The sequence below is a fragment of the Scyliorhinus canicula genome, chromosome 16 (assembly GCF_902713615.1).
Source record: "Scyliorhinus canicula chromosome 16, sScyCan1.1, whole genome shotgun sequence".
In the NCBI taxonomy this organism is placed as follows: Eukaryota; Metazoa; Chordata; class Chondrichthyes; order Carcharhiniformes; family Scyliorhinidae; genus Scyliorhinus; species Scyliorhinus canicula.
Window position 1 is genome coordinate 120180839 of NC_052161.1, and position 27549 is coordinate 120208387.

The 27549-nt window shown below is 44.4% G+C and overlaps 1 protein-coding gene across 1 annotated transcript in view; it reads right to left on the reverse strand.

The window, feature by feature from the left end:
* aldh4a1 (aldehyde dehydrogenase 4 family, member A1) overlaps positions 1-21983 on the reverse strand; it is a 43154-nt gene extending 21171 nt beyond the window's left edge. Inside the window, exons 1-10 of the mRNA XM_038822288.1 lie at positions 21735-21983; positions 19318-19411; positions 13081-13173; positions 11554-11601; positions 10524-10679; positions 9153-9302; positions 8373-8447; positions 5414-5601; positions 1859-1932; positions 3-199 (exon numbers count right to left, since the gene is read on the reverse strand). Coding sequence (XP_038678216.1) covers positions 3-199; positions 1859-1932; positions 5414-5601; positions 8373-8447; positions 9153-9302; positions 10524-10679; positions 11554-11601; positions 13081-13173; positions 19318-19411; positions 21735-21775 — 1116 coding nt within the window. The 5' untranslated portion in view covers positions 21776-21983. The remainder of the gene's footprint in view (positions 1-2; positions 200-1858; positions 1933-5413; positions 5602-8372; positions 8448-9152; positions 9303-10523; positions 10680-11553; positions 11602-13080; positions 13174-19317; positions 19412-21734) is intronic.
* Positions 21984-27549: the final 5566 nt, after the last annotated feature.

Here is a 27549-nt window from a genome sequence, read left to right on the forward strand (position 1 = left end):
ACATTTCCCACTTTAATTTTCTTATGTTCTTCCAGGAGATTCTTTTTAATTTCAGGCCACAATGAATCAGGCACATACATCCGTGAACAGGCTGAACATTTTTGCCCTCCATACTCAAAGGCAGCACGAATGGTACCATTTACCACACTGACAACATCAGCTGATGAATGCACAAAGTGAAAGTTCTTACCACCACACTCTGTAAAAAAAAGAAAATAAGAATGTTTCTTAGAAACATGCTGGCTTTGGAGACCTGCAAGTGTGAGTGAGCAACAGCTAAGGGTTAGACAACTAGGGCCTTCTGATCTTTCATGTTGGCAGCGTGATTGAGCACAAGGCAAATCCCGAGTTTACAGTTTGAAAGTACTCTAGTTTTAAATCCTGATAGATATACCAAAGTAGCATGACAGCTGTAAACGATAAAAGGCACTGAGCTAGAGCAGGAAACAGTAAGTTAGCATAGTGGTTAGCACTACTGCTTCACAGCTCCAGCGTCTCCGGTTCGGTTTGCGGCTTGGGTTAGTGTCTGCACGTTCTCCCCATGTCTGCGTGGGTTTCCTCCGGGTCCCTCCCACAGTCCAAAGATGTGCAGGTTAGATAGATTGGCCATGCTAAATTGCCCTTAGTGTCCAAAAAGGTTAGGCGGGGTTTCTGGGTTTAGGGGATAGGGTGGAGGTGTGGGCTTGGGTAGGGTGCTCTTTCCAAGGGACGGTGCAGACTTGATAGGCCAAATGGGCTCCTTCTGCACTGTAAATTCTATGATTTTATGAAAAGATGGGTTAGGTTAAAATTTGCATCCTTCCCAAGCTTTTCATCCAGGGGTTCCTGAAGTCGTGTGTTAGCACTGGGATCTTAGCAAACGCTTACAGCTCAGAACAAATCTGCGAAAGCTTTCATAATTCATGTTTTCCTGTGGTGTTGGCCTTCAATTTTCAGTTTGGTCATCATTCGAATTATGTTGGGCTCTTAACCACTTACTTCTGTATAAAACCAAAGAGAAAATGCTGGAAAATCTCAGCAGGTCTGGCAGCATCTGTAGGGAGAGGAAGGAGCTAACGTTTTGAGTCCAATGACTCTTCGTCAAAGCTAACAGACAGAGAAAGTGGGAAATATTTATACTGTGGAGTGAGAATGAAAGATGAGTCATAGCCACAGAAACCCAGGGAAATCGGGTGCTAATGGCTACAGACACCAAGGGGAAAGAGTGTTAATGGCAGTCCCCAGAGAGAACAAAAGATGTGAAAGGTCAAACAGCAGGGAAACTAACATCAGAGGATGAACTGTAGATGTGGATGGAGGGGAAGGGGGAAGCAAAGAGGCAAAAGGTTAAGGAAAGGTGGATAAGATGGGGGGGGGGTTAAATATATATTAAGAAAGAAAGAAATGGTAAAAGACGGTTAAAATGAAATGGGATGAAAACAAATGGGTCGAGATGGGATAGAGTTGATCATCTGACGTTGTTGAATTTGATGTTGAGACAGGAAGGCTGTAGCATGCCTAACTGTAAGATGAGATTTTGTTCCTCCAGTTTGCGTTGAGCTTCACTGGAATAATGCAGCAGGCCAAGAACAGACATGGGGGCCATGTGACCAAACGGAGACTAGGTGATCGCTTTGCTGAGCATCTTCGGTCTGTGCGCATTCAGGACCCTGACCTTCCCGTTGCTTGCCATTATAACAAAAGACCCTGCTCCCATGCCCACATGTCTGTTCTTGGCCTGCCCTGCCACCTTCCACGATTTGTGCATATATATCCCCAGGTTCCTCAGATTCTGCGTCCACTCTATCATCTTTTATATTGTCTCTCCTCATTCTTCCTCCCAAAATGGGGTTCAATAGTTACGGAAAGATGCTCCTACCTCCGATCAGGCGAGGAAAGGTACGGTACTTGTCCAGTTTCTGAGACACCAGCTTCCAAAGTGTTTTAAATGTTCTGACGAAGAAAGGGAAATGGGCAAGTAATAAAGATATATAAAACAATCTTTACATTTGTTTAGAAAGTACCGAACAGTTTTCAACGTATCACACATCATAATCTGTAAATAATTTTAAGTATAATCTTACAAAGGCTTAAGATTTTTTAAAAATCACTCTTCTACCCTGATCTCCCTAGTCCTCAAAACCTTTAGCTACCAATCTAGCCTTGGCCTTATAGGTTCCACCTGGTAGGATCTGTTCTGTACAGATCCATCTGTGTGAGAGCAGGTTCACCTCTATCGTCAACCACTGAATACACCCAAAATTCTTTCCAGCTTTGTAACTCGGAGTTTAGCCTCTTTTATCACCCTATATTCTAATCTATTAGTAGCTACAACACCTCTCTATTTCCATCCTTTGTTTAACAAGGCTCTCCATTACCCATACTACACTGTCGCCTTGTCAGATTCCGGCTTCTTTTCCACTGTTGAGATCTCTCTAGACTACTCCTAGTCTACTAGAGATTCTTTATGCTTGACACGGTCTTTTCCTCCTCCTAAACATATCTCCAGAATCAATATTCAAACTCAAGCTATGTTTTTTTTTACACTCCTGTCTTGTAATTCTTGTTCAATCCATAGTCCTCACCTCAATCCCTCATTTAGCCAATTTTTATATTGGCTCAGATACTTCCCTCCTCATCCCACTCATATCATGGCCTTCCTTCCAGTTGCCTTATCCTTCTGGCCGGTACACCACCTGTGAACCTACTTTAAGCAAGATATCCCTACCATGAGATTCCTTTCTAATGTTTTTCCACTGATCATTACGCATCTTGGTATTTCCGGAGCTCTCCAATCCCGTCCCTCGGGCTCTAAATTGTAGAACTCATGGGTGTGCGAAATGCAAGGTGCCTCATTGTCATCACCGGCTCCCATGTTCTGAGTTTGAAAGTTCCCTATTACTCGTGGAAGAATGTGCTTTTATATTCTGATTCCCATTTGTATTAGAGTTTTCCCATCACATCTAATAATTTTTAAAACCCACACAGCCACAGGGAGAATGTGTAGACTCCACACAGACAGTGACCCAAGCCGGGAATTGAACCTTGGGACCCTGGAGCTGTGAAGCAACAGTGCTACCCACTGCTCTACCGTGCAGCCCACATTTGGCTGATCTGCCGGTATCTTCTGAAACATTTCATCAAGTATGGCATGGTTCCTCTCACACAAGCCATTGCTGACTGGACTTTCTGCTGCGGTGTGCATGACAATATTCAAGTTCTCGCACATGTCCCTAAATTCTTCATTTGCAACTTCACCTCCATTATCTGTTAAGAATTTTGTCGATGACCCAAGGTTTGAGCCGACCCACTTTTCTATGACTTTTACCTGCTATTGTCTGTTTATCCTTGCTGTTTATAATGGTAGATATGCTGAACCTGGTTGCCATATCTACAAAATGTAACAGATAAATACTCTGATCCTTGTCCCATTCCTCAGGTCCATGACTACTGTTAAATTCCCGGGCTAATGGGACACTTACAACTAGGTGGGGTAATATCTTCCGATATTTGATACATATATCACATTGAGATGTGATCTGTTCTACTTTAAAAAATAAATACATTTAGAGTACCCAATCCAATTATTTTTTTTCTAAATTAAGGGGCAATTTAGCGTGGCAAATCCATCTAACCTGCACATCTTTGGGTTGTGGGAGTGAGACCCATGCAGACACGGGGTGAATATGCAAACTCCACACAGACAGTGACTCGGGAACAGGACCGAACCTGGGTCCGGAGTGCCGTAGGCAGCAGTGCTAACCAGTACACCACCGTGATCTGTCCTCCAAGTGATTCCTATTCTTATCCACAACTCCAGCATTCTTTAGCAGTAACTTTAACTTATGTGATGAAAGTTGGGGAAATTGTAGAAGCAATTTCCAGATAATTCTCTCCTTGTTAGCTAGGCTCTGAATTCCAGAGGTCAACAATACGTCTTTAACTTCTTGACGAGAAACATCCGATTTCCTCAACGGAATTCAACAACGTCTAAATCCAGTGCACTGTGAGTTCATGGTTTTACCAAAAATAAATGCTTTGTCATTTGTCATGTGAGAGTACCTTTAAAAAATGGGTGTTTATAAATGGGTATGTATATAAATATCTGTAGTGGGTGTGCCTTTAAGAAATGGGTGTTTACTACTGAAGTGATGTCAGAGAGTGGGTGGAGCTGGGCTGCCTGTCAGATTTTAACTTTCGTTTTAGGCTGTTTGCTGCAGGGTATGTTTTAGTTTTGTTTTCAGAGCTTGATAGCTGCAGTCACAGCCAGAGGGTGTATGAGTCTCTCTGCAATTCAAAGACTGTAAATCGATTCTTTGGTGATTTAAAACTAATAACTGCTCTCAGTAGAGACTTTAACCTGATGTGCTTCAGTTTAAAGTTTTTTAAAAAAGTCTTATGAATGTTAAAAGGCCAGCTTAAGGATTACTTAGTGTTGTATTCTTTGGGGGTTATATTTGAATTGATGGTTGCTAAGATGTTCACTGTATGTTTTAAAAAGGTTAACTTGAGTTCATAGAATAAACATTGTTTTGCTTTAAAAATTACTTTTCCATTTCTGCTGTACCACACCTGTAGAGTGGACCGTGTGCTCCCCATACCACAATCTATTAAAAGTTGTGGGTCAGGTGAACTCCATGATACTCTTTGGGGTTCTCTAAACCCTGGCCCTTAACACATTCATGTCCAATCACATCTTTCCTTTTTTTTCAATCAAAGACTTCCACAGCAATAACGGTATGTCACGCTGAACCACGTCAATGCTGATGAAATGGCTCATCCATTAATTTCACACGGGAGGACTACTCTCTTGAAAAACATTAATACAGTACTGTTCCAGAATCGAAAGCAGGGCGTGCTTCCATGTTCCTCGACTATCTTATCTGCTTTGTAAAGGGTTTCCACAATTCAGCCAATCAACCCCACACACTGAGATACAGCTACTATCTAGCATAACTGAATGAATCAGCAACCAAGGTACTCATGGACCGACTCAAGTTTGTTGTAAATAATACAATATTTTCTTGCCATTCATCCGCATCATCAGCACAATCAGAACCGTCTGTTTCATGAGCTGCTTCAAATACCTGGCCCCATGGGATTTGGACAATTCCTTATATACCAATATTTAGGGTCACGCTGGAAACACCTGATAACAAAATGCAAAAATGGACTCAACACTGATCCTACAGGTATACCATTTCTGACTCTCCTCCAATCCTAGACATGGGGCCATTGAACTCCATCTCTTCACCACCTCCCCATGGTCTCTGTGCTGTCAGACCACTTTTCCATTCAATCTTACATGAGTTGCAATTTCCTCTAAACATTGGGATGACAGAAGCCAACATAACACGGACGTGCAGTACTTTTGGACTTTTTCTACATTAAAACAGCTCTATAAATGCAACTTGTTAATATTGTCATTACTTACGGGACACTACCAGTGAAGTTGATTCCTGCCAAATGTTCAGATTCTGTAATAGTATCCCCAAACACTGGCCCATTACTTGGAACAAACTGGATGACATTTGGTGGCAGTCCGGCTTCGAGAAGTATTTTGTACACCGTGTAACTCGCAGCCATAGCTGTATCACTGGGTTTCCAGACCACCACATTACCCTAAAAGAACAATGGAACAGATTATAACCCTGCTGGAAATTCATAATTTAAGTCCAAAACTACAATATACGGTGGAAATAATAGCATGGCACCCAGAACAATTGTCCAAGGAAAATGCAGTTCATTGGAAGCAGTTGGCATGGCTGAGGTACTGAGGAGAGCTATTCATGAAAGAGGATTCTACCAATGACACAGTAAAACAGGAAAGGATGCCTGAATAGAATAGGATAAAAATACATTAAAAAGGCATTTCAGGGCAGCAGGACGGCACAGTGGTAGCACTGCAGTCTCATGCCACTGAGGTCCCCGGTTCGATCCCGGCTCTGGGTCACTGTCTGTGTGGACTTGGCACGTTCTCCCCGTTTGCGTGGGTTTCGTCCCCAAAACCCAAAGGTGTGCAGGTTCGGTGGATTGGCCATGCTAAATTGCTCCTTTTTTTTATTTTTTTTTATTATAAATTTAGAGTACCCAATTCATTTTTTTCCAATTAAGGGGCAATTTAGCATGTTCAATCCACCTACCCTGCACATCTTTGGGTTGTGGGGGTGAAACCCACGCAGTCACGGGGAGAATGTGCAAACTCCACACGAACAGTGACCCAGAGCCGGGATCGAACCTGGGACCTCGGCGCCGTGAGGCTGCAGTGCTACCACTGCGCCACCGAAATTGCTCCTTAATTGGAAAAATGAATTGGGTACTCTAAATTTAAAAAAACAAAAACCCATTTCAAATGTAGGCAGTGCTCAAATTAAAAAAACCACCCAGTATGGATGGGATGCATCATTATTAGCTGAGGGAACCAAGGATGGAAATCCTTGGATATGGAAGTGGTGCCAAAAGACTGGGGAATTTCAGACTTTGCCCCCTTGTTCCGAAAGGCAGCAGAGATATGCTGGACAACTACATACCAGCCTGATCTCAGCAGGTGGGAAACTTTTAGACAATGTAACTAGGAACAAAGTTAATTTTCATTTGGAAGAATGTTGGTTAACAAATTATTTGTCAAAGGCAGTCACGCCTAACAAACTTAATTTGGGTTCTTTGATGAAATAACACAGAGGTTTGTTATGGGTATAGAGATAATATTTATAGACTTTCAAAAGGCATTTGATAATGTACCATACTATAATGGAAGCCGACGAGATTAAAAGGGACCATGACAGTATGAATATGAAATTGGCTAAGAGACAGAAAGCTGGAGTGCTGTTGAATGGTTGCCTTTTAAACTGGAGGGATGTATACAGTGGCGTCTGCCAAAGTTGGTTTTGGGACCACATCATTCTCCAACACCTCGGCTAAATCATCCAGGTGGGTCGAATTACTTGCCTCTGGTTCAATTTTTAAATCGAGGTGTAACCAGAGAATCACCGGTAATGGCTTCTCTTCCCTGTGCCATTATCTCTCGAGTCACCAAGGGATCTATCTTGGTTCTCTACTTCTCAACTCAATGCTGCCCCTTGATAAAGTCATCCCAAAATTCATCAGGCTCCACACGTACACCAACAATACCCAGCTAAACCCATTGCCACCTCTCAACTGTTCCACTCTCTCCAATTTCTCAGTGCTTATTCAATATAAAATGAGCAGAAATGTCAGTCAATTGAATATTGGAAAGACTGAAGCCAGTGTATTTGGTCTCAACCACAAACTTGATTCCTCCCCTGCCGTTTTTGAGGCTAAACCAGACTGTTTGCAAGGTCAGTGTCCTATTTGACCCTGAGCAGAGCTACTGACCCCATAATCCCTTCCATCACCAAGACAACCTACTTTCACCACCTTGCTTAACCACTGATGACCTTGTCTTTGGCTCCTGTGACCCTAAATTCTGGATTGACCTCCTCAAATCCCACCTCATTTGACCAAGCCTTTGTTCACCTCCTCATGGAGTGGAATCAATTTTTTTTGTATGATTTACACACGTAGAGAACCCTGGGACATTTTTATTATATTAATAGTGCACATAAATACAAGTTAATTTAATTAAATTCTACAATATCACAACATGTTGGGCTGTAATCTTCGAGATCCTCAGCATCTGATGGGGATACCTCAAAGATGTGCTGGGAATCCCTCACGGACATTCCCAGGCAAGCATTTGCATGCCAATTGCCCATATCTGTTAACTTTGTCTGAATAATTGCCCTGTGCTGGGAACCATTCCCCTCACCTAGAGCTCCCACACTTTCTAGCCAGACCTCCTAGTCCCTCAAGCCCTCACCACTCACCCTCATCCCAACCGCCCAGCCCCATGATCTCCCCATGCCCGATCTCCAAACCCCACCCCGACCACTCAAATTCTACCACCGCACCGTCTCCCTGGTCTGTGAAGTTCACTGGTCCCCTTAAACCTACTACTTTCCAGGAGCCATTTCAGTTCAAAAAAACTCCTTTGTCATTGTTTGATCTAATTAGTGATGCAAGACACAAGAGACAAAGTTCATTTGTTCAGCAGCTTCACCCTCATTAGCACCTTTAGTTACTAATTCCAAGCTGAAAGTAGATTCAGACTGTCACAAAGTAACTTCAACCCATTATCAACTAAGAAAGTAACCAACTGCAACGAAAAATAATCCCCGGGGTTCAGTTAGATCACATCACTGCTTGTTATTCAGTTCTTAAAAAGTTGAGAAATCCATTCATTCATTGTTCTGGGCTAAAATTTATGAAAACCTTTTGGATTCTGTCTGGAACAGGAGATTATCTTACGCCTAGCCTGATCAACTTTATAACCTTTTTCTTAAAAAAGAAAATTGCTGATCCTTGTCTCTCACCATAAGTGCTGGAGCTCCTGCCAGGTTTCCACCTATTGCAGTGAAGTTAAATGGAGAAACAGCGGCGACAAAACCCTGGAAGAAGAAAAGTGGTAAAAGCACAGCATCAGAAATCAATGCATAAAATGCCTTTATGGATCATTTGCTGCAATGCATGTGCAGTAAACTGGCAAAGCTGGCCATTCATCTGTAATAGAACTTGCACCATTTTCATTCCCACTGATATCAATGGAAATTAAAACCAAGAGAGTTTGAGAATGGGCAGGCATTGTCATAGAATTTACAGTGAAGGAGTGCCATTCGGCCCATCGAGACTGCATCAGCCCTTGGAAAGAGCACCCTACCCAAGCCCACACTATCCCCGTAAAGCCACCTAACATTTTTGGCACGAAGGGCAATTTAGCATGGCCAATCCACCTAACCTGCACATCTTTGGACTATGGGAGGAAACCGGAGCACCCGGAGGAAACCCACGCAGACACGGCGGGGAGAACGTGCAGACTCTGCACAGTGACCCAAGCCGGGTATCGAACCTGGGACCCTGGAGCTGTGAAGCAACTGCGCTAACCACTGTGCTACCATGCTGTACTCTTTGCCAGTTTAGCATATGGTTTTGCTCCCTCATTACATCCCTACCATTCTATCAATTTGGTTTTTTTAAAACGTCATCTCTTTTAGTTAGGGCATCATGATTGGCACAGGCTTGGAGGGCCGAAGGGCCTGTTCCTGTGCTGTACTTTTCTTTGTTCTTATGCCAGTCTCTCCTTTTCGAACACTGACCTCCAGACTCCGGTACAGCGTACTGTTGGTGCTTGGTGGTTCACTGATTGGCTGTTCATGTTGAAGTTCCACAGCATATTTAGCATTGAATCGGAAGAAGTCTATTAGTTCTGCAGCTGCATCAATCTCTGCTTGAATTACTGTTTTACCCTGAAGAGGAAAAACAAAAACTCCTTTATTAGTGTCATAGTGAGTATTAGAATTTTGTAAAGATTATTTCTCACACGCGATGTTATTTTGAATAACAGCAGTGAGGTTCTCCCCACTCTCTCAGTCAATACTCCTCCTTCAACCAACAGAATAAAAATAAATATCTCATTGAGGTTTGTGCAATCTTGCAGTGCAGAGATTGGCTACTGCATTCCCTGCATTACAACACATTACGGAGTGATTTCTGGATGTTTTAAGAGGCAAGTTGACTGTAAAATGCTATCACATACATAGAATCATAGAATTTACAGTGCAAAAGGAGGCCATTCGGCCCATCATGTCTGCACCAGCCCTTGGAAAGAGCAGCCTACTCAAGCCCCCCCCCCCCCTCCCTCCACCCTATCCCCGTAACCCCACCTTTTTGGACACTAAGGACAATTTGTCATGGCCAATACACCTAACCTGAACAGCTTTGGACTGTGGGAGGAAACCGGAGCACCCGGGAGGAAACCCACACATACACGGAGAGAACGTGCAGACTCCAGAGACTTTGACCCAAGCTGGGAATCGAACGTGGGACCCTGAAGCTCTGAAGCAACTGTGCTAACCACTGTGATACCGTGCTGTGCAATGCTAAAACATTAGGCAACACTTCTTGAATTGCAATGTATGACACCATAATCTTCTGCTTTTTTAAATGACTTCCCGAACACAGTATGGACAAATGACTTCCCAAATACAGTACTGACAGAGAGAGAGTAGACATAGTAAGATCAGAAGCTGTGGGTAGTTTAGTGCCAGTTTGGCATTGTTTGCCAGAAAGAATATGAGTACAGAGTACAGGAACTAAGGACAGTCACAATCTCAATGCAATGGTATGCAAAGAAAGGAAGGACCTTCAATAGTTCTTGAATGATAGCAAAGGTCTAAGAAAGGGAGTCCAAACAGACAATCTGGATAAAAGATTTCAGGGAAATTCAGGAGACACACAAGAAAAATTGCCATAGGTGAAAGGCCGAGGATGTGGACACTTAATTGCAAATTATGTCTCACTTTTACACTGAAGTAAAATGATAACAGCTACCAATACAAAGTCAGCTTCAGACCATTGAGCAAACTCCAAAAAGTGCCTCAAAAAAAGTACTTCACTTGCTGTAAAACACTTTGGAACATCTGGAGATAAATGAATGTTCCTTACTGATGGGGGTCAAATCTACATACTTGTCCAAACATGGTTCTGGCCAAAAGCTCTGCCCGTCTCAACCCACTAATCAAGTCAGCAGCTTTAAAGAATATCTGTGCTCGGTCTTCGACAGGTTTGAGATCCCATTCTTGGTGGGCAGACAGCGCTGCATTAATCGCCTTGTTAATTAAATCCTGTAAAAACATTAGAGGAGAATCGGTTTCTATTTCACGGGGAAAAGAATCAGGTGAAATGCAAACACCTAATTTCACTTTTAGGTGAACTTATTTTACACCAAAGGGCAATCAATTGTATGAGAAAACAATTCCTCCATTCTCAATTCAGAAAGATCATCTTACTGACGTGCTACGTAATTTCCCTTTAGGGAAAAGGCCTTCGCCAGGGCACTGCTCCTTTATCACTGCAATGGGAATGTCAGTCTGGATAATGTACAGTAAGAAGTCTTACAACACCAGGTTAAAGTCCAACAGGTTTGTTTCAAACACGAGCTTTCGGAGCACGGCTCCTTCTTCAGGTGAATGAACCGGGTGTTGTAAGACTTCTTACTGTGCTCACCCCAGTCCAACGCCGGCATCTCCACATCAAGTCTGGATAATGGACTCAAGTCTCTAGAGTGGGGCTTGAATTCACAGCTGTCTGACTCGAGGAGAGAGTGCTACTCACTTGAAATATAACAATTTAATACGTAACTTCGTAAATCAACAAAACTTTGGACTGGAAAATAGCATCCCATTAGTGTGTCCTTCTTACTGTTGTTCTTTTAAAAATAAATTTAGAATACCCAATTATTTTTATCCAATTAAGGGGCAATTTTAGTGTGGCCAATTCACCTACTCTGCACATCTTTGGGTTGTGGGGGTTAGACTCTCGCAGACACAGGGAGAATGTGCAAACTCCACATGGACAATGACTCAGAGCCGGGATCGAACCCAGGTCAGAGCCGGGATCGAACCCAGGTCCTCAGCGCCGTGGGGCAGCAGTGCTAACCACTGCGCGACCATGGCACTTACTTCATACTGTTGTTAGCCTCCGCTCTTGTCAGCTTACCTTATCAGCGTAGCAGAATTTGGCCACTTTGTGTGAATGATTAAATGGCTAAAATAAAGAAAACATAGACAATCTTAATTCATATTGAGCCTATGTAGATATTGAAAACATAAAATAAATCAAATAGTTCCTGCAACATTCAGACTCTGTGTGAATCCAATCATCAAAAACCCATTTTAATTTAAGGGAAAAAAAAAAATCAAATAAATGTGGATTTTGATCCCCAAAACGCAGGCAAGAATCCAGTATAGTTGGCTAGAGTTACACCACAGAAACAACCAATTCAGTCCAACTGGTCGATCCAGGAGCCTACTCCCACATTTCATCTCCCCTATCAGCACACTGAAATCAAAATTTGACCTTAAATCACTGCAAACCCACTTTTGGGTTCCACTCCAGATTTTTTTTTTAAATTTAGAGTACCCAATAAATTTTTTCCAATTAAGGGCCAATTTAGCATGGCCAATGCACCTAACCTGCATATCTTTGGGTTGTGGGGGTGAAACCCACACAAACACGGAGGAAATGGGCAAACGCCACACGGACAGTGACCCAGGGGCGGGATTCGAACCTAGGACCTCGGCACAATGCGGCTGCAGGGGTAACCCACTGTGCCACCATGCTGCCCCTCCTCTCCAGATTTTGTCAGGGTTCCTTCAATTCTCCTGAGGCATACACAAGATAGTGGAGCTATTTGCCAACATGTAGCTGGAAGTTTTGTTCATGAGTGGACATGTTTACATGCCAGTGGACCTCACACTGGAGTTCCTCTGAAGCTTTAGCCTGGGTCCATGAGGGACCCAGTTGCCACGTGTCACCATGAGGAGGCATAGCCGAGGACATGCTGAAAGGCTGTGTACTGTCAGGGAGTGGCTAACTCATTTGGCTCTTTCTCACTTTGCTGCTAGCCAGTGGTGTAGGCTGAAAGTGAGGCACAAACCAGCACACAAAAGCCGAAAGCATGCTGACCTCTCTTCACCCACACACTAAATGTATAACATTAGCCTGTTGAAGACACTAGTGTTACTCCGGAAACTCTGTATTGTATACTTTGGTTTTAATATACTTTTTTTTTGTTAATGAGTACTCTAGCTAGCCGAACCAGTACTTGGGAAAGTAGGGCTAAACTGTTGGGACAGTCTACACCTGAACCATGCTGGAGCTAGTGAGCCACATAACTATGAAAGTGGAGAGAATTTTAAACTAAAATTGTGGGGGCAAGGGATCAAATTTGGAATGATGTGACAAATCAAAGGGTACCGAAAAAAAATGTGTTTTTTTAAATTTAGAGTAACCAATTAATTTCCTTTCCAATTAAGGGACAATTTAGCGTTGCCAATCCACCTGCCCTGCACATCTTTGGGTTGTAGGGATGAGACCCATACAGACACTGGGAGAATGTGCAAACTCCACACGGAGTGACCCGGGGCTGGGATTGAACCTGGGTCCACAGCGCTGTGAGGCAGCAGTGCTAGCCACTGCACCACCCCTTGAATAAATGTTTAATTCCATACTGGTGATACTTACACATAGCTGGTACTGTATGTCATTGGTCCAGACATGTTCTCCACCAATCACACAGGGGACCTCAAGTGTCTTTCCCTTCAGGTCATGCAGAGCCTGACGAAAAAAAGAACCTCATCAAATTTAAGGACAAGTAGATAAAACACATACTAATTCCCAAATCGAATACTGTCACACTTCATACAAAAACAAAAAAGCACTTCCTCAAATCTACAACCTACGACCTGCATCCAAGTTGAGTCACCTTCAGCCAATTCAACTCGTCTTCGGACACTATAGGAAAAATGTGAACACATTGGAGAGAGTGCAGAAAACATTTACAAGAATGGTTCCACGGATGAGAAACTTCAGCTACGAGATTGGGATTGTTCTCCTAGGGAGAGAAGAAGGCTAAGAGAGATTTGATAGAGGCGTTCAAAATTATGGAGGAGGCTGGACAGTGGATAGGAGGAACTGTTCGCCCTTGTAAAAGGATCAAGAACGAGAGGACACAGATTTAAAGTGATTTGCAAAAGAAGCAAAAATGATGTGAGAAAAGTCTTTTCCACACAGCAAGTGATTCGAGTTTGGAACGCACTACCAGAAAGTGTGGTGGAGGCAGGTTCAATGAGACAGTCAAGAGGGCATTGAGATGACGACTTGAATTGAAACAATGTGAAGGGGTATGGGAAAAAAGCAGAGGAATTGCATGAAATACTCATTTGGAGAGCCGATGCAAACACTATGGGCCAAATGGCATCCTTTTGTGCTATAACAATTTTTAATTCTGATTCTTACTTACTCTACATGTAGGCCCACAACACTTCAGCAGTAATGGCAGGACGTGCAATCATCACGACCTTGCTCTCTGGAATTCTCTTCCCAACAGCTTACAACATGCTATAGCTCCCCTATCTTCTAAAAGTTTCTTCAAGCCATCTCCTCAACCACAACCTTGCCCAATTCCTGCTTGTGCTCTGTGGACATGTGGTTGGTCAGTAAAAACAGAGTGATGGATGAACAGTACTCAGTGCAGGACGTAATACATGCTTTGGAGTCTTAAACAAGCTGGGAGTTCATGGAGGATGCAGATGGAAAGGCTAGCAAGGACAGAATCAAAAGTATTAGACTTTGGAGGAAAACACAGACACCGACAAGCGTTTCAGCAGTGGAAGCACAGAGATAGAGGCGGGTAACGTTACAAAGGTGGAAGCGGTATTGATTACTCTGTTGTACACTGAAGACGGTACAGGAGGATGCTGACAAAATTATGCTATATTTAAGCTGGAAGAAGTTAGTTCTAAGTTTCTGCCATAATTATTTGTAATGGGTTAGTTGACTTGACAATGTATGCTAATACTGTTCTTTTCTTTCCACATGGCCAGGAGATAGGCTTGACACATTGCTTTGCTTCCCCTCCTTTCACTGGTTAATAGTGATTAGGAGTTCCAGGGAAAGTAACACTCCACTAACGGAAATAAATGTAAAACAGGAGACTATCCTAATAGAAATTTATATACTAACTATTTCTATTGCTAGAATCCAAGGGGAATTAGGGCTTCTTCTATTCTAATGGATTAACAATGGAGTCCACAGATTCTATCTATTTTCTGCTATATCATTGTTCCCTCAGTAACTAGAGGTAATGTAGCTTAGTGGGCTATCTATAGATGTATTTTGACAATCCTGTCGAGAAACTAAACTTGATCGTCAACAGCTACCCTCTGAGCAGTTCCTATCGGAGGTCGGGAAGCTATAAGTTCAGATACCAACTCCTCAGAGGATAGTTGTGTAACATCATCAAAGAGCCTCTGTTCCTTGTAATGATCACATGTGCAATTTTGGTCTCCCTACCCAAGGAATGGTATACTTGCCCTAGATGAAGTGAAACAAAAGGTCCACCAAACCAGTTCCTGGGATGGAGGGGTTGTCCTAGGAGGGAAGATTATCGGGTCTTTATTCTCTGGAGTTTAGAAGAATGTCAGATGGTCTCATTCAAATGTATGCAATTCTTTTTTTTTTAATTTAGAGTACCCAATTCATTTTATCCAATTAAGGGGTAATTTAGCGTGGCAAATCCACCTACCCTGCACATCTTTGGGTTGTGGAGGCGAAACGCACACAAACATAGGGAGAATGCGCAAATTCCACACGCAGTGACCCAGAGTCGGGATCGAACCTGGGACCTAGTGCCCGGAGGCAGTAGTGCTACCCACTGCGCCACCGTGCTGCCCACAAATGTACACAATTCTTACATGACACAAGGTAGGTGTAGCTCACCGAAGGAGGTGAATCTTTGGAATTGTCTGTTCCCAAGGCTGTGGAGGTTCAATCACTGCATATGTTCAAGATGGAAATCTATAGATTCCTACATATTAAAAACATCAAGTGCAAGAAAATGGTGTTGATGTACAAGATCAGCCATGGTCTCATTGGATGACAGAGCGGTAGTGAAGGGCTGAATGGCGTACTCCTATTCCTACATGTTCTTATGATTTGATTGTCAGTTCAATCAAGGTAAAGGCTTGCATGGGGGAGGGGGAGGATTCTTCCTGAAATTAAACTTATTGCAGTTAATGTAGAAATATGCAGATTAGTGAAAATGGTGAAAGATGGGTGCTAAAATTCAAGATCTGCTTGAAAATTGGAACAATTCTCCAGCAACTGTAAGTATGAGTAATTTTATTACTAGTCATCAGTGCATTCGTAATTTCTATGAAAGGCGTTATATACCGTTGAAATCTCAGTATTTTGGGGAAATACTTAAAAACTTGTGAGTGAGAATATGTATTCCCTCAAAATTACATTCAGTCCCCAGAGGTGGACCAGTAAGGAAGGTCATAATGCTCATGAGGTCAGGAGGTTTCTGCACAATCAATGTCTAATTCACTGCACTTGAGCAAAATCAAGCGTGTTGTGGCACTAAACTATAAGTATAATCCTTTTATGAGGAAAATGTGGTCCAGTAACGCCCTAGCAATATTCTGTTCTTTATAAAACATAAAGGGCATTATTTTTGAGAGGAGTCGATTATTGGGAAAGATTGTGGATAATGTCTTATTTGGAGGATCTATAGAAATGATAATGAGTTCATTAGCTTCGAATAGCTTCATCTTGGGCCATCACCATGCTCAGAATTACATCTAGTATTTGAGGAGATCTGTTTCAAACCCCAGAGAGGCAGAAATCAGAGTGGTCATACACAGTGATCAAGGCTGTGCTATTCGGATGGCGCAAGATAAAGCTGGCAAAATCAGTACTATTACCTGGTTACAGTGGCTTACCTGCTTATTGCCTGGGGAATGGAATGTGGTGTAGGGGAGCCTAATAAGATTTGGGGTAGCAAAGGAGTAAACAACAATCTTTAAGTAGTTAAATAAACTACCCATCTGGCAAGAGGATGGAGGCAAATTGTTCCTGCAAAAAAAATTAAGTTATAAATTTCCAGCACAATTATTTATATTGCGGCGGCACGTGGCACAGTGGTTAGCACTGAGACAGCAGTGTTGAGGACCCGGGTTCGAATCCCGGCCCTGGGTCACTGTCCGTGTGGAGTTTGCACATTCTCCCCGTGTCTGCGTGCGTTTCGCCCCCACAACCCAAAGATGTGCAGGTTAGGTGGATTGGCCATGCTAAATTGGAAAAAATATATAATTGGGTACTCTAAATTAGTTATATTGGGTCAGCTGACTTGGCAATGGTATCATAGAATTTACAGTGCAGAAGGAGGCCATTTGGCCCATTAAGCCTGCCCCGACCCACTTAAAGAGCACCCTACTTAAGCCCAAGCCTCCACCCCATCCCCGTAACCCCACCTGACCTTTTTTGGACACCGAGGGACAATTTAGTGTGGCCAATTCACCTAACCTGCACATCTTTGGACTGTGGGAGAAAACCGGAGCATCCAGAGGAAACCCACGCAGACACGGGGAGAAAGTGCAAACTCCACTGTACTAAAACTATTCTCGTCTTTCCATATGGCCAGGGTATAGGCATGTCATGTTTGGGTTACACAATTTCCTTCAGTTCAAAAATTAATTATTGATCAGATACAGCCATTGTGCCTTGAAAGCACAGCCATTGTGCCTTGAAAGCACAGCCACCCTACTGCAACAAATATTTTCCTGGTTGTTCATTAATCAGCATTGACGGCAGTTGCAAAGGAAGAAATGGGGAAAAGCTACTCTCAGTAATTAAAGATCCAGTAAGAGGGCATAAATTCCAGATGGTCACAAATGAAGGGAAGGTAGAAGCATTTTTTTTTTCATACACTGAGGCGGGGGCAGGGGAAGAAACAAAACCTAAGGATTTCTAAACAGATAATTAGTTGAGGAAATGTACAAAGAACGTAATGGGGAATGGAACTAAGGAGGTAATCAGTGCAGACATGATGGGTCAAATAGCCTACTCCCTGCTGTAAAAGATTATGAATCCAAGAATTGCCTGTGGAAATGAGTTCACTTGGGCAATCTGCTCATCAGATTATGGGAAGTTGTGGGATAGAAACACCTTGGACAATTTTTCAATTTATTTAAAAGTCAGGAAATTATAAAGTTTTAAAAATGTGCTGAGTATATAATGCTGCCCATTATATCTAGAGGACTGGAGTGGAAGGATGCAAAGGTTATGCTGCAGCTTTACAAAATGCTGGTTGGATCCCATTGGGTATTGTGGCTTTGGAGGGAGTGCTATCTAGGTTTATAAGAATGAGAATGAAATTCAGGGGATAAATTTTGAGATTATACAAATTAGGCCTGTTTTCTCTAGAATTTAGAAGGTTAAGGAGTGATCTGATTGAAGTCTTCAAGATATTAACAGGAAAAGACAGGATAGATAAATAAGCTATTTCCACTGGTTGGAGAGTCTAGAACTAGGGGGCATAGTCTAAAGATCAGGGCCCGACCATTGAAGAGACATGTTAGGAAGCACTTCTACACACAAAGGGTGTTAGAGAGATTTGGAACGCTCTCTTCACAAATGGTAATTGATGCTAGGTCAATGTTAATTTTAAATCTGAGATAGTTCGTTTTTGTTAAGCAAAGGGGATAATGGCCAAAGGCATGCATATGGAGTTAGGTCACAGATCAGCCATGATCTCATTAAATGGGGGAGCAGATGCAAGAGGCTGAATGGCCTACTCTTATATAATTCATGAAGAAAAAAGTAGTTAGCAGATATAATTTGAAATGGGAGTGTAGTGTATGGCACTGGACTATAAACTTGGAATGGCAGGTTGTGAAAATGAATTTAGCTTGTGGGCTGATCTCAGAACAAGACAATGATGTTCCCACAACGCCTTCAGTTCCACCCTACAAGCTGGTATTCCAGTACTATATCACATTATAGCTTCTAAATTCTGTTCTTTATGAATTGATGCTTAGCACAAAGTTTTGAACATTATAATTTTCTGATATTTAAATCAATTCAAAAATTGCTCAAGAGGTTTCTATCCTACAACTTTCAATAAGCAAAACTGTCCAAGTGAGCTCATTCCCACAGGCAGTACATAGAAAGGAGGCTTATATGATTCAGCTAGTCTGCACCAACTATCCTCTTGTTCCACCTTATAAATGTTCTGTGAAGTGGCCACTCACTACAGTGTTCAAAGGTAAGGAAGGAAATTAGTGGTGATGGATGCACTATTTTTAAAAATAAATTTAGAGTACCCAATTTTTTTTCTCCCAATTAAGGGTCAGCTTAGCATGGCCAATCTACCTAACCTGCACGTCTTTGGATTGTGGGAGTGAAACCCACGCAGATATGGGGAGAATGTGAACTCCACAGTGAGCCAGGGCTGGGATTCGAACCCGGGTCCGCAGCACCGCAGTCCCAGTGCTAACCATTGCGCCACATTCCGTCCTTGATGGGTGCACTATTATCACACGGACTGCAGCAGCTCAAGAATTCTGTCCACCACCACTTCTTGCCAACAAATAATGATTTAACAACAAATGCGGCCTTTGGAGCAACACCTACATTCCCGGAATGAATTTTTAAAATTCAAAGCTGTGATAAACCCTACTGGACTGATAACATTGATGCAAAGAGGCTGAATACAAGAAGGTCCACAAGTCCCAATGTATACATGTTGGTGTGCTAAGATGCACTTTGTTTTGAAAGCAATTCCATTGTTCGTTTTATTATTTTGTGCATCCATTTAACTGTGATGTTGATGGGGTTTTGTACTTGTTGGAATTTTATTCATTCATGTTTTTTTAAAGTCATACAAGATTCTTTTTTAAGTAAAACTTGTGACCAAACCTTTTCCAGGGCTTGTCGTTCTGAGCTTCCTTGCTTGAAATCGAAGATTGGTTCATTCTTCACAGCTACTGGAGCTGTGTGTTGTAACCGGAGCCTGCAAATGGTTGCAGACAATAATTATACCACAAACAATTGTTAACATTTAAACATGACAGAACCATCACCGTTGACACCCACACAAATTCCTGCCACTGGTTCAATCCCCATCTCCAAGACATTGGGCACAATTCTCTGGCTGCATTGTGCTCTCGCTTGAGTGCAACGCGGCTGGAGAATCTCAAGAAAGGCCTCCAGCGAACCTCCCGACAGGCTCCACTGCTCCCTCGATTCTCCGAAGTCCCATGAGACATCGGAGTCGGAACCGCGCCACAAATGGGCTTGACCAAACTCCACTCATGGAAGGAGGTCGTAAACCTACTTACAACATACTGTGCCCGGGATACATAGGCCTCCCTCGATTCTCCGGCCCCTCAGGGAGGCTTCAGCCGGGCGCCGATCAGTGCTGGTCCAAACATACGTGGTCCAGGCAGAAAGGCAGTGGAGGGTCTCCCTGGCCATCGGAAACCCATGTGTGGTCAGGGTTGCTCCCTGGCCCTTCCCCTGGAACGCAGTCACATTGACACTGCCCAGCTGGCACCTTAGCACTGCCACCTTGGTAATGCCAATGTGCTCGGATGACACTGCCAAGCCAGCAGGAGCACTGCCTGGGTGCCAGGGTGGCATTGCCAAGGGTCAGAGGGGAAGGGGCCCATGCCCATGAAATGAGTGGGAGAGCGCATGGCAGGTAAGTAGGGGCCTCTGGGAGGTTGATAGGGTGATGGGTGGGGGTCCTAGCAGAGAGGGGGTGCTGCAAGGTAGTTTGGGGGGTGAAGAGCAGGGACCCCCAGTCATCCCTCACTTGGGGGAATATGGGGTAGTGTCTATGTGTGTGGGGGGTGGATGTAAGCTCACTTAGAGATTGGAGCACCCATTCAAAATGGCGGCTTGATCTCAGAGTTCAGCTCCCCAGTGCTAAAAGAAAATTCTAAGTGTGGGCTAAACTGGTGAGAAACTCCCCAGGGCCCAAAAACATGACTAAGAGTCATTGAATAGCAGTGGGGAACTCGTTGGCAGGAAACCCCCTGCCACAACCTTTTTGGGGAGAATTGCGCCCATAGTCTCAAGTTGAACCAGGCTACTTGCAATCTCAACACCCTGCAAGACTCTGAGCTGAGATCTGACCCAATATCCTCCCCGTCACAAGGTCTGGTTACCTTTAACTCTGTGCATATCATTTTCTTTTATTTCTGCCTCAACCACCCTGCTGCTGAAAGACTCATACATGTCCACGTCAGGCAGCACGGTGGCGCAGTGGTTAACCCTGCTGCCTCACGGCACCGAGGTCCCAGGTTTGATCCCGGCTCTGGGTCACTGTCCGTGTGGCGTTTGCACGTTCTCCCCGTGTTTGCGTGGGTTTTACCCATGTGGGAAGCTGGCCAACAATGCATCGAAAGAGGCATGATTAGGGTTTCAGCAGATAAGCTGCCAGGCTGGACTAGAATCCCTACAGTGTAGGATGCCATTCGGCCCATCAAACTTGCACAGACGTTTCGAAAGACCACCCTACATAGGCCCAATCCCCTGCCCTATTTTTGCAACCCCACAAGGGGAAATTTAGCATGGCCAATCCACCTAAACTGCCTGTTGGAGGAAAGCCAGGCAGACACGGGGAGAATGTGCAACCCCCTCAGAGATAGTCGCCCACGGTTGGAATTGAACCTGCGCCCCCGGCGCAGTGAGGCTGTCGTGCCAACCACGGTGCCCCCCATTCCAATGTTTCGCTAGTTGGCCTACCCTCACTATCCTGACCCGACTTTTCATCGTTCCTCACAAAAATCTTTTGCTCAAAGGGCCTCATATTTATATTTTGGCAGTGTTTCAATGAATGACCTTGAGAGATCAGTGAACCAGCTGCAGGGGAGCCGAGTGTTTGCTCAGTGCAAGGTGCTGCCTCAACCCAATCCTCGATTACACGTTTCGCAACCAGCCGATTGCCCCCACTCCCCGCTCGGGTGGGAGATCCCAGTCAAAGCCGGTGCCGAGCTTTCCTGCCCCGGCCCCGGCCCCGGCCCCGGGCCGCCGTCCACACCCGGCCCGGCCGCCCTGGGCTGCTCGCGGGGTCTCTCCGTGTCCCGGCACCGGGGAGCCGCGGGTAGCTCAGGGCCCCCACTCCCCTCACACTCACTCACTCCCCTCAACCTCACACTCACTCACTCACTCACTCCAACCTCACACTCACTCACTTCAACCTCACACTCACTCACTCCAACCTCACACTCACTCACTTCAACCTCACACTCACTCACTCACTCACCTCACACTCACACACTCCACTCACTCCCCTCACACCCTCACCCACTCCCCTCCCTCACACTCACCCGGAGCGGCTCTTCAGCAGAAGCCGGCGGAGACCCAACATGGCGCCCGCTCCCACAGCGACTCTCCTTCAGGTTGTCCTTTAATCTGAGGGCCGCTTGGCTAATTGTCCCGTTTATTCTTTTCTTAAATTGTTGCGGGTCTCTCGCTCCCGCAGCAATCTGCAGGACAGCCTCCGGTGTTGGCGCCAATCCGATGGATTGACTGGAGGGGGCGGAGGCGATGGTCTCCCGGTCAGAAGGTCCTGCCCACTGGTTTCCTAATCCGACAGCAAATTCTGAAAGGGGGAGGGAGTAAAATTCAGCACTGCAAACACCAGTAGAGAAGGGTAAACAGAATTAATGTTTCACAAAAGAGAGTATCCCTCTTATTCCCACCTGTCTCGTCCAAAAGACGCTGAGCCAATGCAGCCCTGAGGGTCAGTCAAGGTTTTGGTGCTCAGGGCCTCTGGAGTGGGACTTGAACACACCAGCCATGTGGTGACACTGAGGACCTTGGACTGGGGCTCCAGAGCCATGGTCAAGGTCAGTTATGGAGTGCCAGGTGTCAAACCGGGAAGCTGCCAACCAAAGCAACTGTGCCCGGATCGTCAGCCCCCACTATCCAGGACTCTCTGTTCTTGCAAACTACGACCCATTTCAGTCATCCCTTCTCAAAAACACTTCAGTGTAGTTACTTCCCAAATGCGTGCCCATTTCCTCAAGAATATGGTCCCTACTGAAGTCACAAATAACACCCTATGTAACTGTCACCGTGATAAACTATCTCTCCTCATCCTTCGTAAACTGATGAATGTAGGAATTTCAGATTTTGGTGTTTAAAGTAATTTGGGCATTCTGAATTCTCCATCTCTGTACCCAAACAGGTACCGGAATGTAGCAACTAGGGGTTTTTCACCGTAACTTCATTGCAGTGTTAATGTAATGGTAATGGTGGGGGATTAAGAGGGGACAGAGGGAGCATCGGGTGGCGTTCTATGCCGATGACCTCTTGCTGTATGTTTCGGATCCATTGGAGAGTATGGGAAGGATTATGTGCCTGCTGGGGAGGTTTGGAGGGTTCTCAGGGTACAAGCAGAATGTAGGGAAAAGCGAGGTATTCCTGGTTAATGAACTGGCACAGCGGGCTAAATTAGGGGGGCTGCCATTTCGGTAGCAAGGGATAGGTTTAGGCATTTGGGGATTCAGGTAAGAGAGGTAATGGCTGGGGCTCCATAAGTGGAACTTAACAAAGCTGGTGGAGGAGGCTAGGGAGGATCTTAGGAGATGGGACACACTGCACTTGACGCTGGCGGGGGGTCCAAGTGGTGAAAATGAATATTCTGCCGATGTTCTTGTTTATCTTTCTACCAAAGGCCTTTTTTCGGAAAGTTGACACGATCATTTCTGACTTTGTATGGGCGGGGAAGGTGCCGAGGGTGGGGAGGACCTTCTCTTGACAAAGGATGAGCCTGATACAGTTTAAGGTGGTGCACAGGATGCATATCACTCGAGCAAGAATATTTAGGTTATTTCAGGGGGTAGCAGATGAGTGTGAGAGGTGTGGGCGTGGGCCAGCAAATCACGCACTCATGTTTTGGGGTTGTGAAAAATTGGAAAGATTCTGGGAGTGTTCGCGGTTTTAGCCAGGATAGTGGAGGAGGAGGAGGTGGACCCGGACCCTTTGGTGGTGATATTTGGGGTTTCAGAGAAGCCAGTGCTCATGGAGAGGAGGAAGGCTTGGCCTTCGCCTCTCTGATTGCACAGCGGCAAATTTTGCTGGAGTGGCGGTCGGCATCGCCACGGGGGAGCGGCTTGGTTGGGTGACCTGTACGACTTCCTGCGATTAGAGAAGATAAAGTATGAGTTAAGGGGCTCTTCAGGGGGGTTTGAGGAAAGGTGGGGGATGTTTGTGGCCATGTTTGAGGGGCTGTTCGTCGTGGGGGAGGGTGGGGTGAAAAAGGGGAAAAATCTGTACAGACTGTAAAGTTGATTGTTGGGAAGTATGTTTCCCGGGGTGTTTATTCGCTGTAACCTAACTGGCAAACCTTCAGGAGCCACGCTGGCTAATGTTTGTGACCCATACCGGCTGACCTTAGTGACCCATGCTGGCCGACCTTCGCGACACACATTATTGCTTACCTTTAATGTGGCAGGTGAGCCTGCTTGGTCCTCACAATCTCACTTGCTTTGTCATTGAATGTTACATTTCTATGAAGGAGCTGACAATTTAAGTTCTCACTGCATCCTTTGAAAAAAATCAAGAGATTTGTCCTCAAACTCGCTATGCTTAGTCTTCAAATGCCTTTGAAGATTTGAAGGTTTTAGCCTTTCATTTGCCAGTACTTTCCTGCATATAACAAACATGGGCTTTGCATCCTGATTTGCATTAGCATAATTAAAGTCACCTCAGTAAATCACTTTCTATTGTTTTGTTCCCGATTTCAGTTTCTTCTTAATTGTTTGTTCACCAGAACCTGGAGCTCTGCATACAGCTCACACCGGTACTGCTTTGTCCTGCCGTAGACTCTTCCAAGAAGCTCTCTTCAGCAGAATCAATTGGGAGATCCTGGCCTGTTGTGTCTCTAGTCCTCTTTTCCTTATTACAAAATAATCCATCTTCAGTTCTTCACACAGTCCTGTTGCATGCTTGCTGGCAGCTACAAAATGGTGGAATCTCTCCACCATGATTTTGTGCCCAAAGCACAAATGTACAGGGCTCATGGCATCAATGTATGTGTCTGATGGAAAGACTCGATCGTTCATATTTAACCACGGCGGTCTTCTCTTTTTTACTTTGAAACTTTATTTTCAATACCTGATTTTTCCAAGTTTATGACTTTTTACTACTGAAAATGTAAACAATTACAGTTGAACATACGCATCCTTATATTTACACACAAACTTTGTTTTAAATATATTTCCATTTCTTTGGAAGTTTAAACAAGTACAGAAAAAAGTACAATCTTGATTTTATTTAACAAACTATGACTTTAGACGAGATGAAGTAACTTGTCAAACACATACAATGTGGACAGCACGGTGGCGCAGTGGGTTAGCCCTGCTGCCTCACGATGCCGAGGTCCCAGGTTCGATCCCGGCTCTGGGTCACTGTCCGTGTGGAGTTTGCACATTCTCCCCGTGTTTGCGTGGGTTTTGCCCCCACAACCCAAAGATGTGCAGATTAAGTGGTTGGCCATGCTAAATTGCCCCTTAATTGGAAAAAATGAATTGGGTATTCTAAATTTATTTTTAAAAATATACAATGTCACAATATTTCTTGCTGGTTCCACTGCATTGCACAATCCAAACATCCAAGTAATTATCCTTCTCCATTCTCACCAAAAGCTTTACTTCCTGATTTCCAGAGAGTGGGAACAATACGTGATAACTGTAGGTTTCTTCCAGCGTTGACACGTCAGCCATATTGACTCGTTTGATCAGTATTCTTCGCCGACAAACCTGGCCTGGCTTCCCTCTCACTGTCCAGTAGCTGCATCCACCCCAGTCACAGGCCACTTCCCGACCATTTCTTCACGTTGCGGCAGTGCAAGCTGAAATTATGCCGGCCATTCAGCAGCTTGACCACGGAGCCGCAGGTCGCACATTGCCGATCGGTGGTGGGGGACAAGCCGAGCAGTGTGTGGAGGACAAGCACTAGAGCGGAGCTCCAAGCTGGGCCACAACTGTTAGTGTCGCGCGCCCAAGTGGACGCCCATCAGCCCCCATCCCCACTCCCCCGCACACGGTGACCAGCACACAGCCCAGCCTCGCCCCACCCCCTTAAACACCACAACCAATCGGGGACTGCTTGCGGCCGGCATTCTTTAAAGCCGATCATGGCTGATGGGGACTTCCTCCAGTGAATGGGAACGCTACAACTGATCGCTCCTTGACCCTCCCTACACCCGCCCGTGACCCAGCGTTTGAAAAACCCTGGGCTAGCGTGTGTGTGTGTGTCTGCTACAGTCATGTTTCAAAAGAAATCCTAGTTTGAAAGGTTGGAAGCCAGGTGCGCAATTAAAGCATCATAAAAAGCTTGTGATCGAGGAATTTTGTTTTGATTACTGGGATTCCCTGTGGAGGTAATTGGATTTCAGCTTGGTAAGATGATGTCATTGCTGGGTGGAGCTAAGGCATCAGGCATTTTGAGAAATAGTTCCGTTCTGAGTTGCGTCCAGAAGGGAAGCAGTTTTGCTCTCACTGCAGCTCAGTTAGATGAGATTACCGGTTTTTAAAGCAGTGCAGACTTGTCTGAGAGCAAGAGGGAGTTGAAAAAAGTTGAAGTATGGCATCTTATGAAGAGTTTCTGCATGGGTTTGACAGGAGTCAGATCTTTTCTTTAAAGCAATGTCAAGAGAACACTCTTTCTCAAAGAGCATCTCTGTAAAGCAAGTATTCCATGTGCCATTGGTAGTTAAAGTGGATTGAGAGCGGAGATTTTGTTTTCTTGTTGTTTAAGCAGGAATAAAGAACAGCTATTGTACTCACTGTATTGAGTAGTATTGTTTAAGGGGTAATTGAAAACTATTTTTGGTGTGATGTTAAAGATTTTAATACTATGTTAGTAATATAAGTTTGTTTTAATATACCATATCCCTATTTATTTGTGCAATCACTCCTGGAGCGAAGTATCCTTTCCTCACAACCGTACAAAATTTGGGTTTCTGTCCAGTAGCCACTGTTGGGGTCTGGTCTGGGATGGTAATAACTAGCTGCAGTCTTTGACACTGTTGACCACATCCTCCTCTTCCATTCTAAGCAGGCTCACATGTTGCATTAAATGGTGGATTGCAAAGTCTGGCCTACATGGCTCGTGGAGGTCGGTAAAAATGGGTCCCCGGAAAGAAAGTTTGAAAAACACTGGGATACATTGTGCTCCTTCGAATCCGATGTCCCAGCTTCCAAATCAAGACCACTAAAGTATGGCAGCCATTTCTCAAATTTAATTGGGAACGCACCTCCCATTTTTCTGCAAAAGAACAGGCTCAAACACTCCTTGTTGGCCCCCACTTCCCGAGTAAGTCAGGATAGATGACAAACTATGCAGCAGGATCCTCTTCCATTGTCTCTCCTCAATTGTCCAGCAGGATTGCACTAATGCCATTTTTGATTATTCGCTTGTGGTCAGAAAATAACCTCCAATGGTTTCTCTTCCCTTTCCTGCATAATTACCTCTCATGTCCCCCAAGGATCTATCCTGACAACCCTGCTTCCTATTTCTCATCAACCTGCTGCCACTTGGTGACATGCATAAACACAACTTCAGGATGCATATACATCATTGACACCACCCATCGACCTCTCCCAACACCTCCACTGACTTTTTCTTGTCGTGCAGCTTGTCCGACATCCAACTAAATATTGGGAATATTGAAGCCATCGTCATTGGTTCCAGCCACAAACTCGGCACAACATTGAGGGCCGAACGGCCTGTTCTGTGCTGTACTGTTCTATGTTCTTCTTGGCCACTGTCTCAGGCTGAACCAGATGTTATATAAATGCGTGCTGTTGCACTCTGATGCCCCCAATAGATTATCATGCATTGTATCTACTGAAACATTCATGTGAAAGATCCTGGTCAACATAAGAAAAAATTGATACATTAGATGTCACACCCTCAAGCTGTCATAAAGCCAGTGCTACAACCAATTAAGCACTTTTTGTGGAACCAAATTTATTGTTGCCATGTAAGAGTCATGACAGCTAATTCTGCACAGCAAGATCCTGTAACTCAGATGTTCATATTGGCCAGGACATTAGGGTGATATATTAGAAATAGCCCCATGATATATTTTATACTCACCAGACAAGAAAAAAGTCTTAATTTTAAAGATCA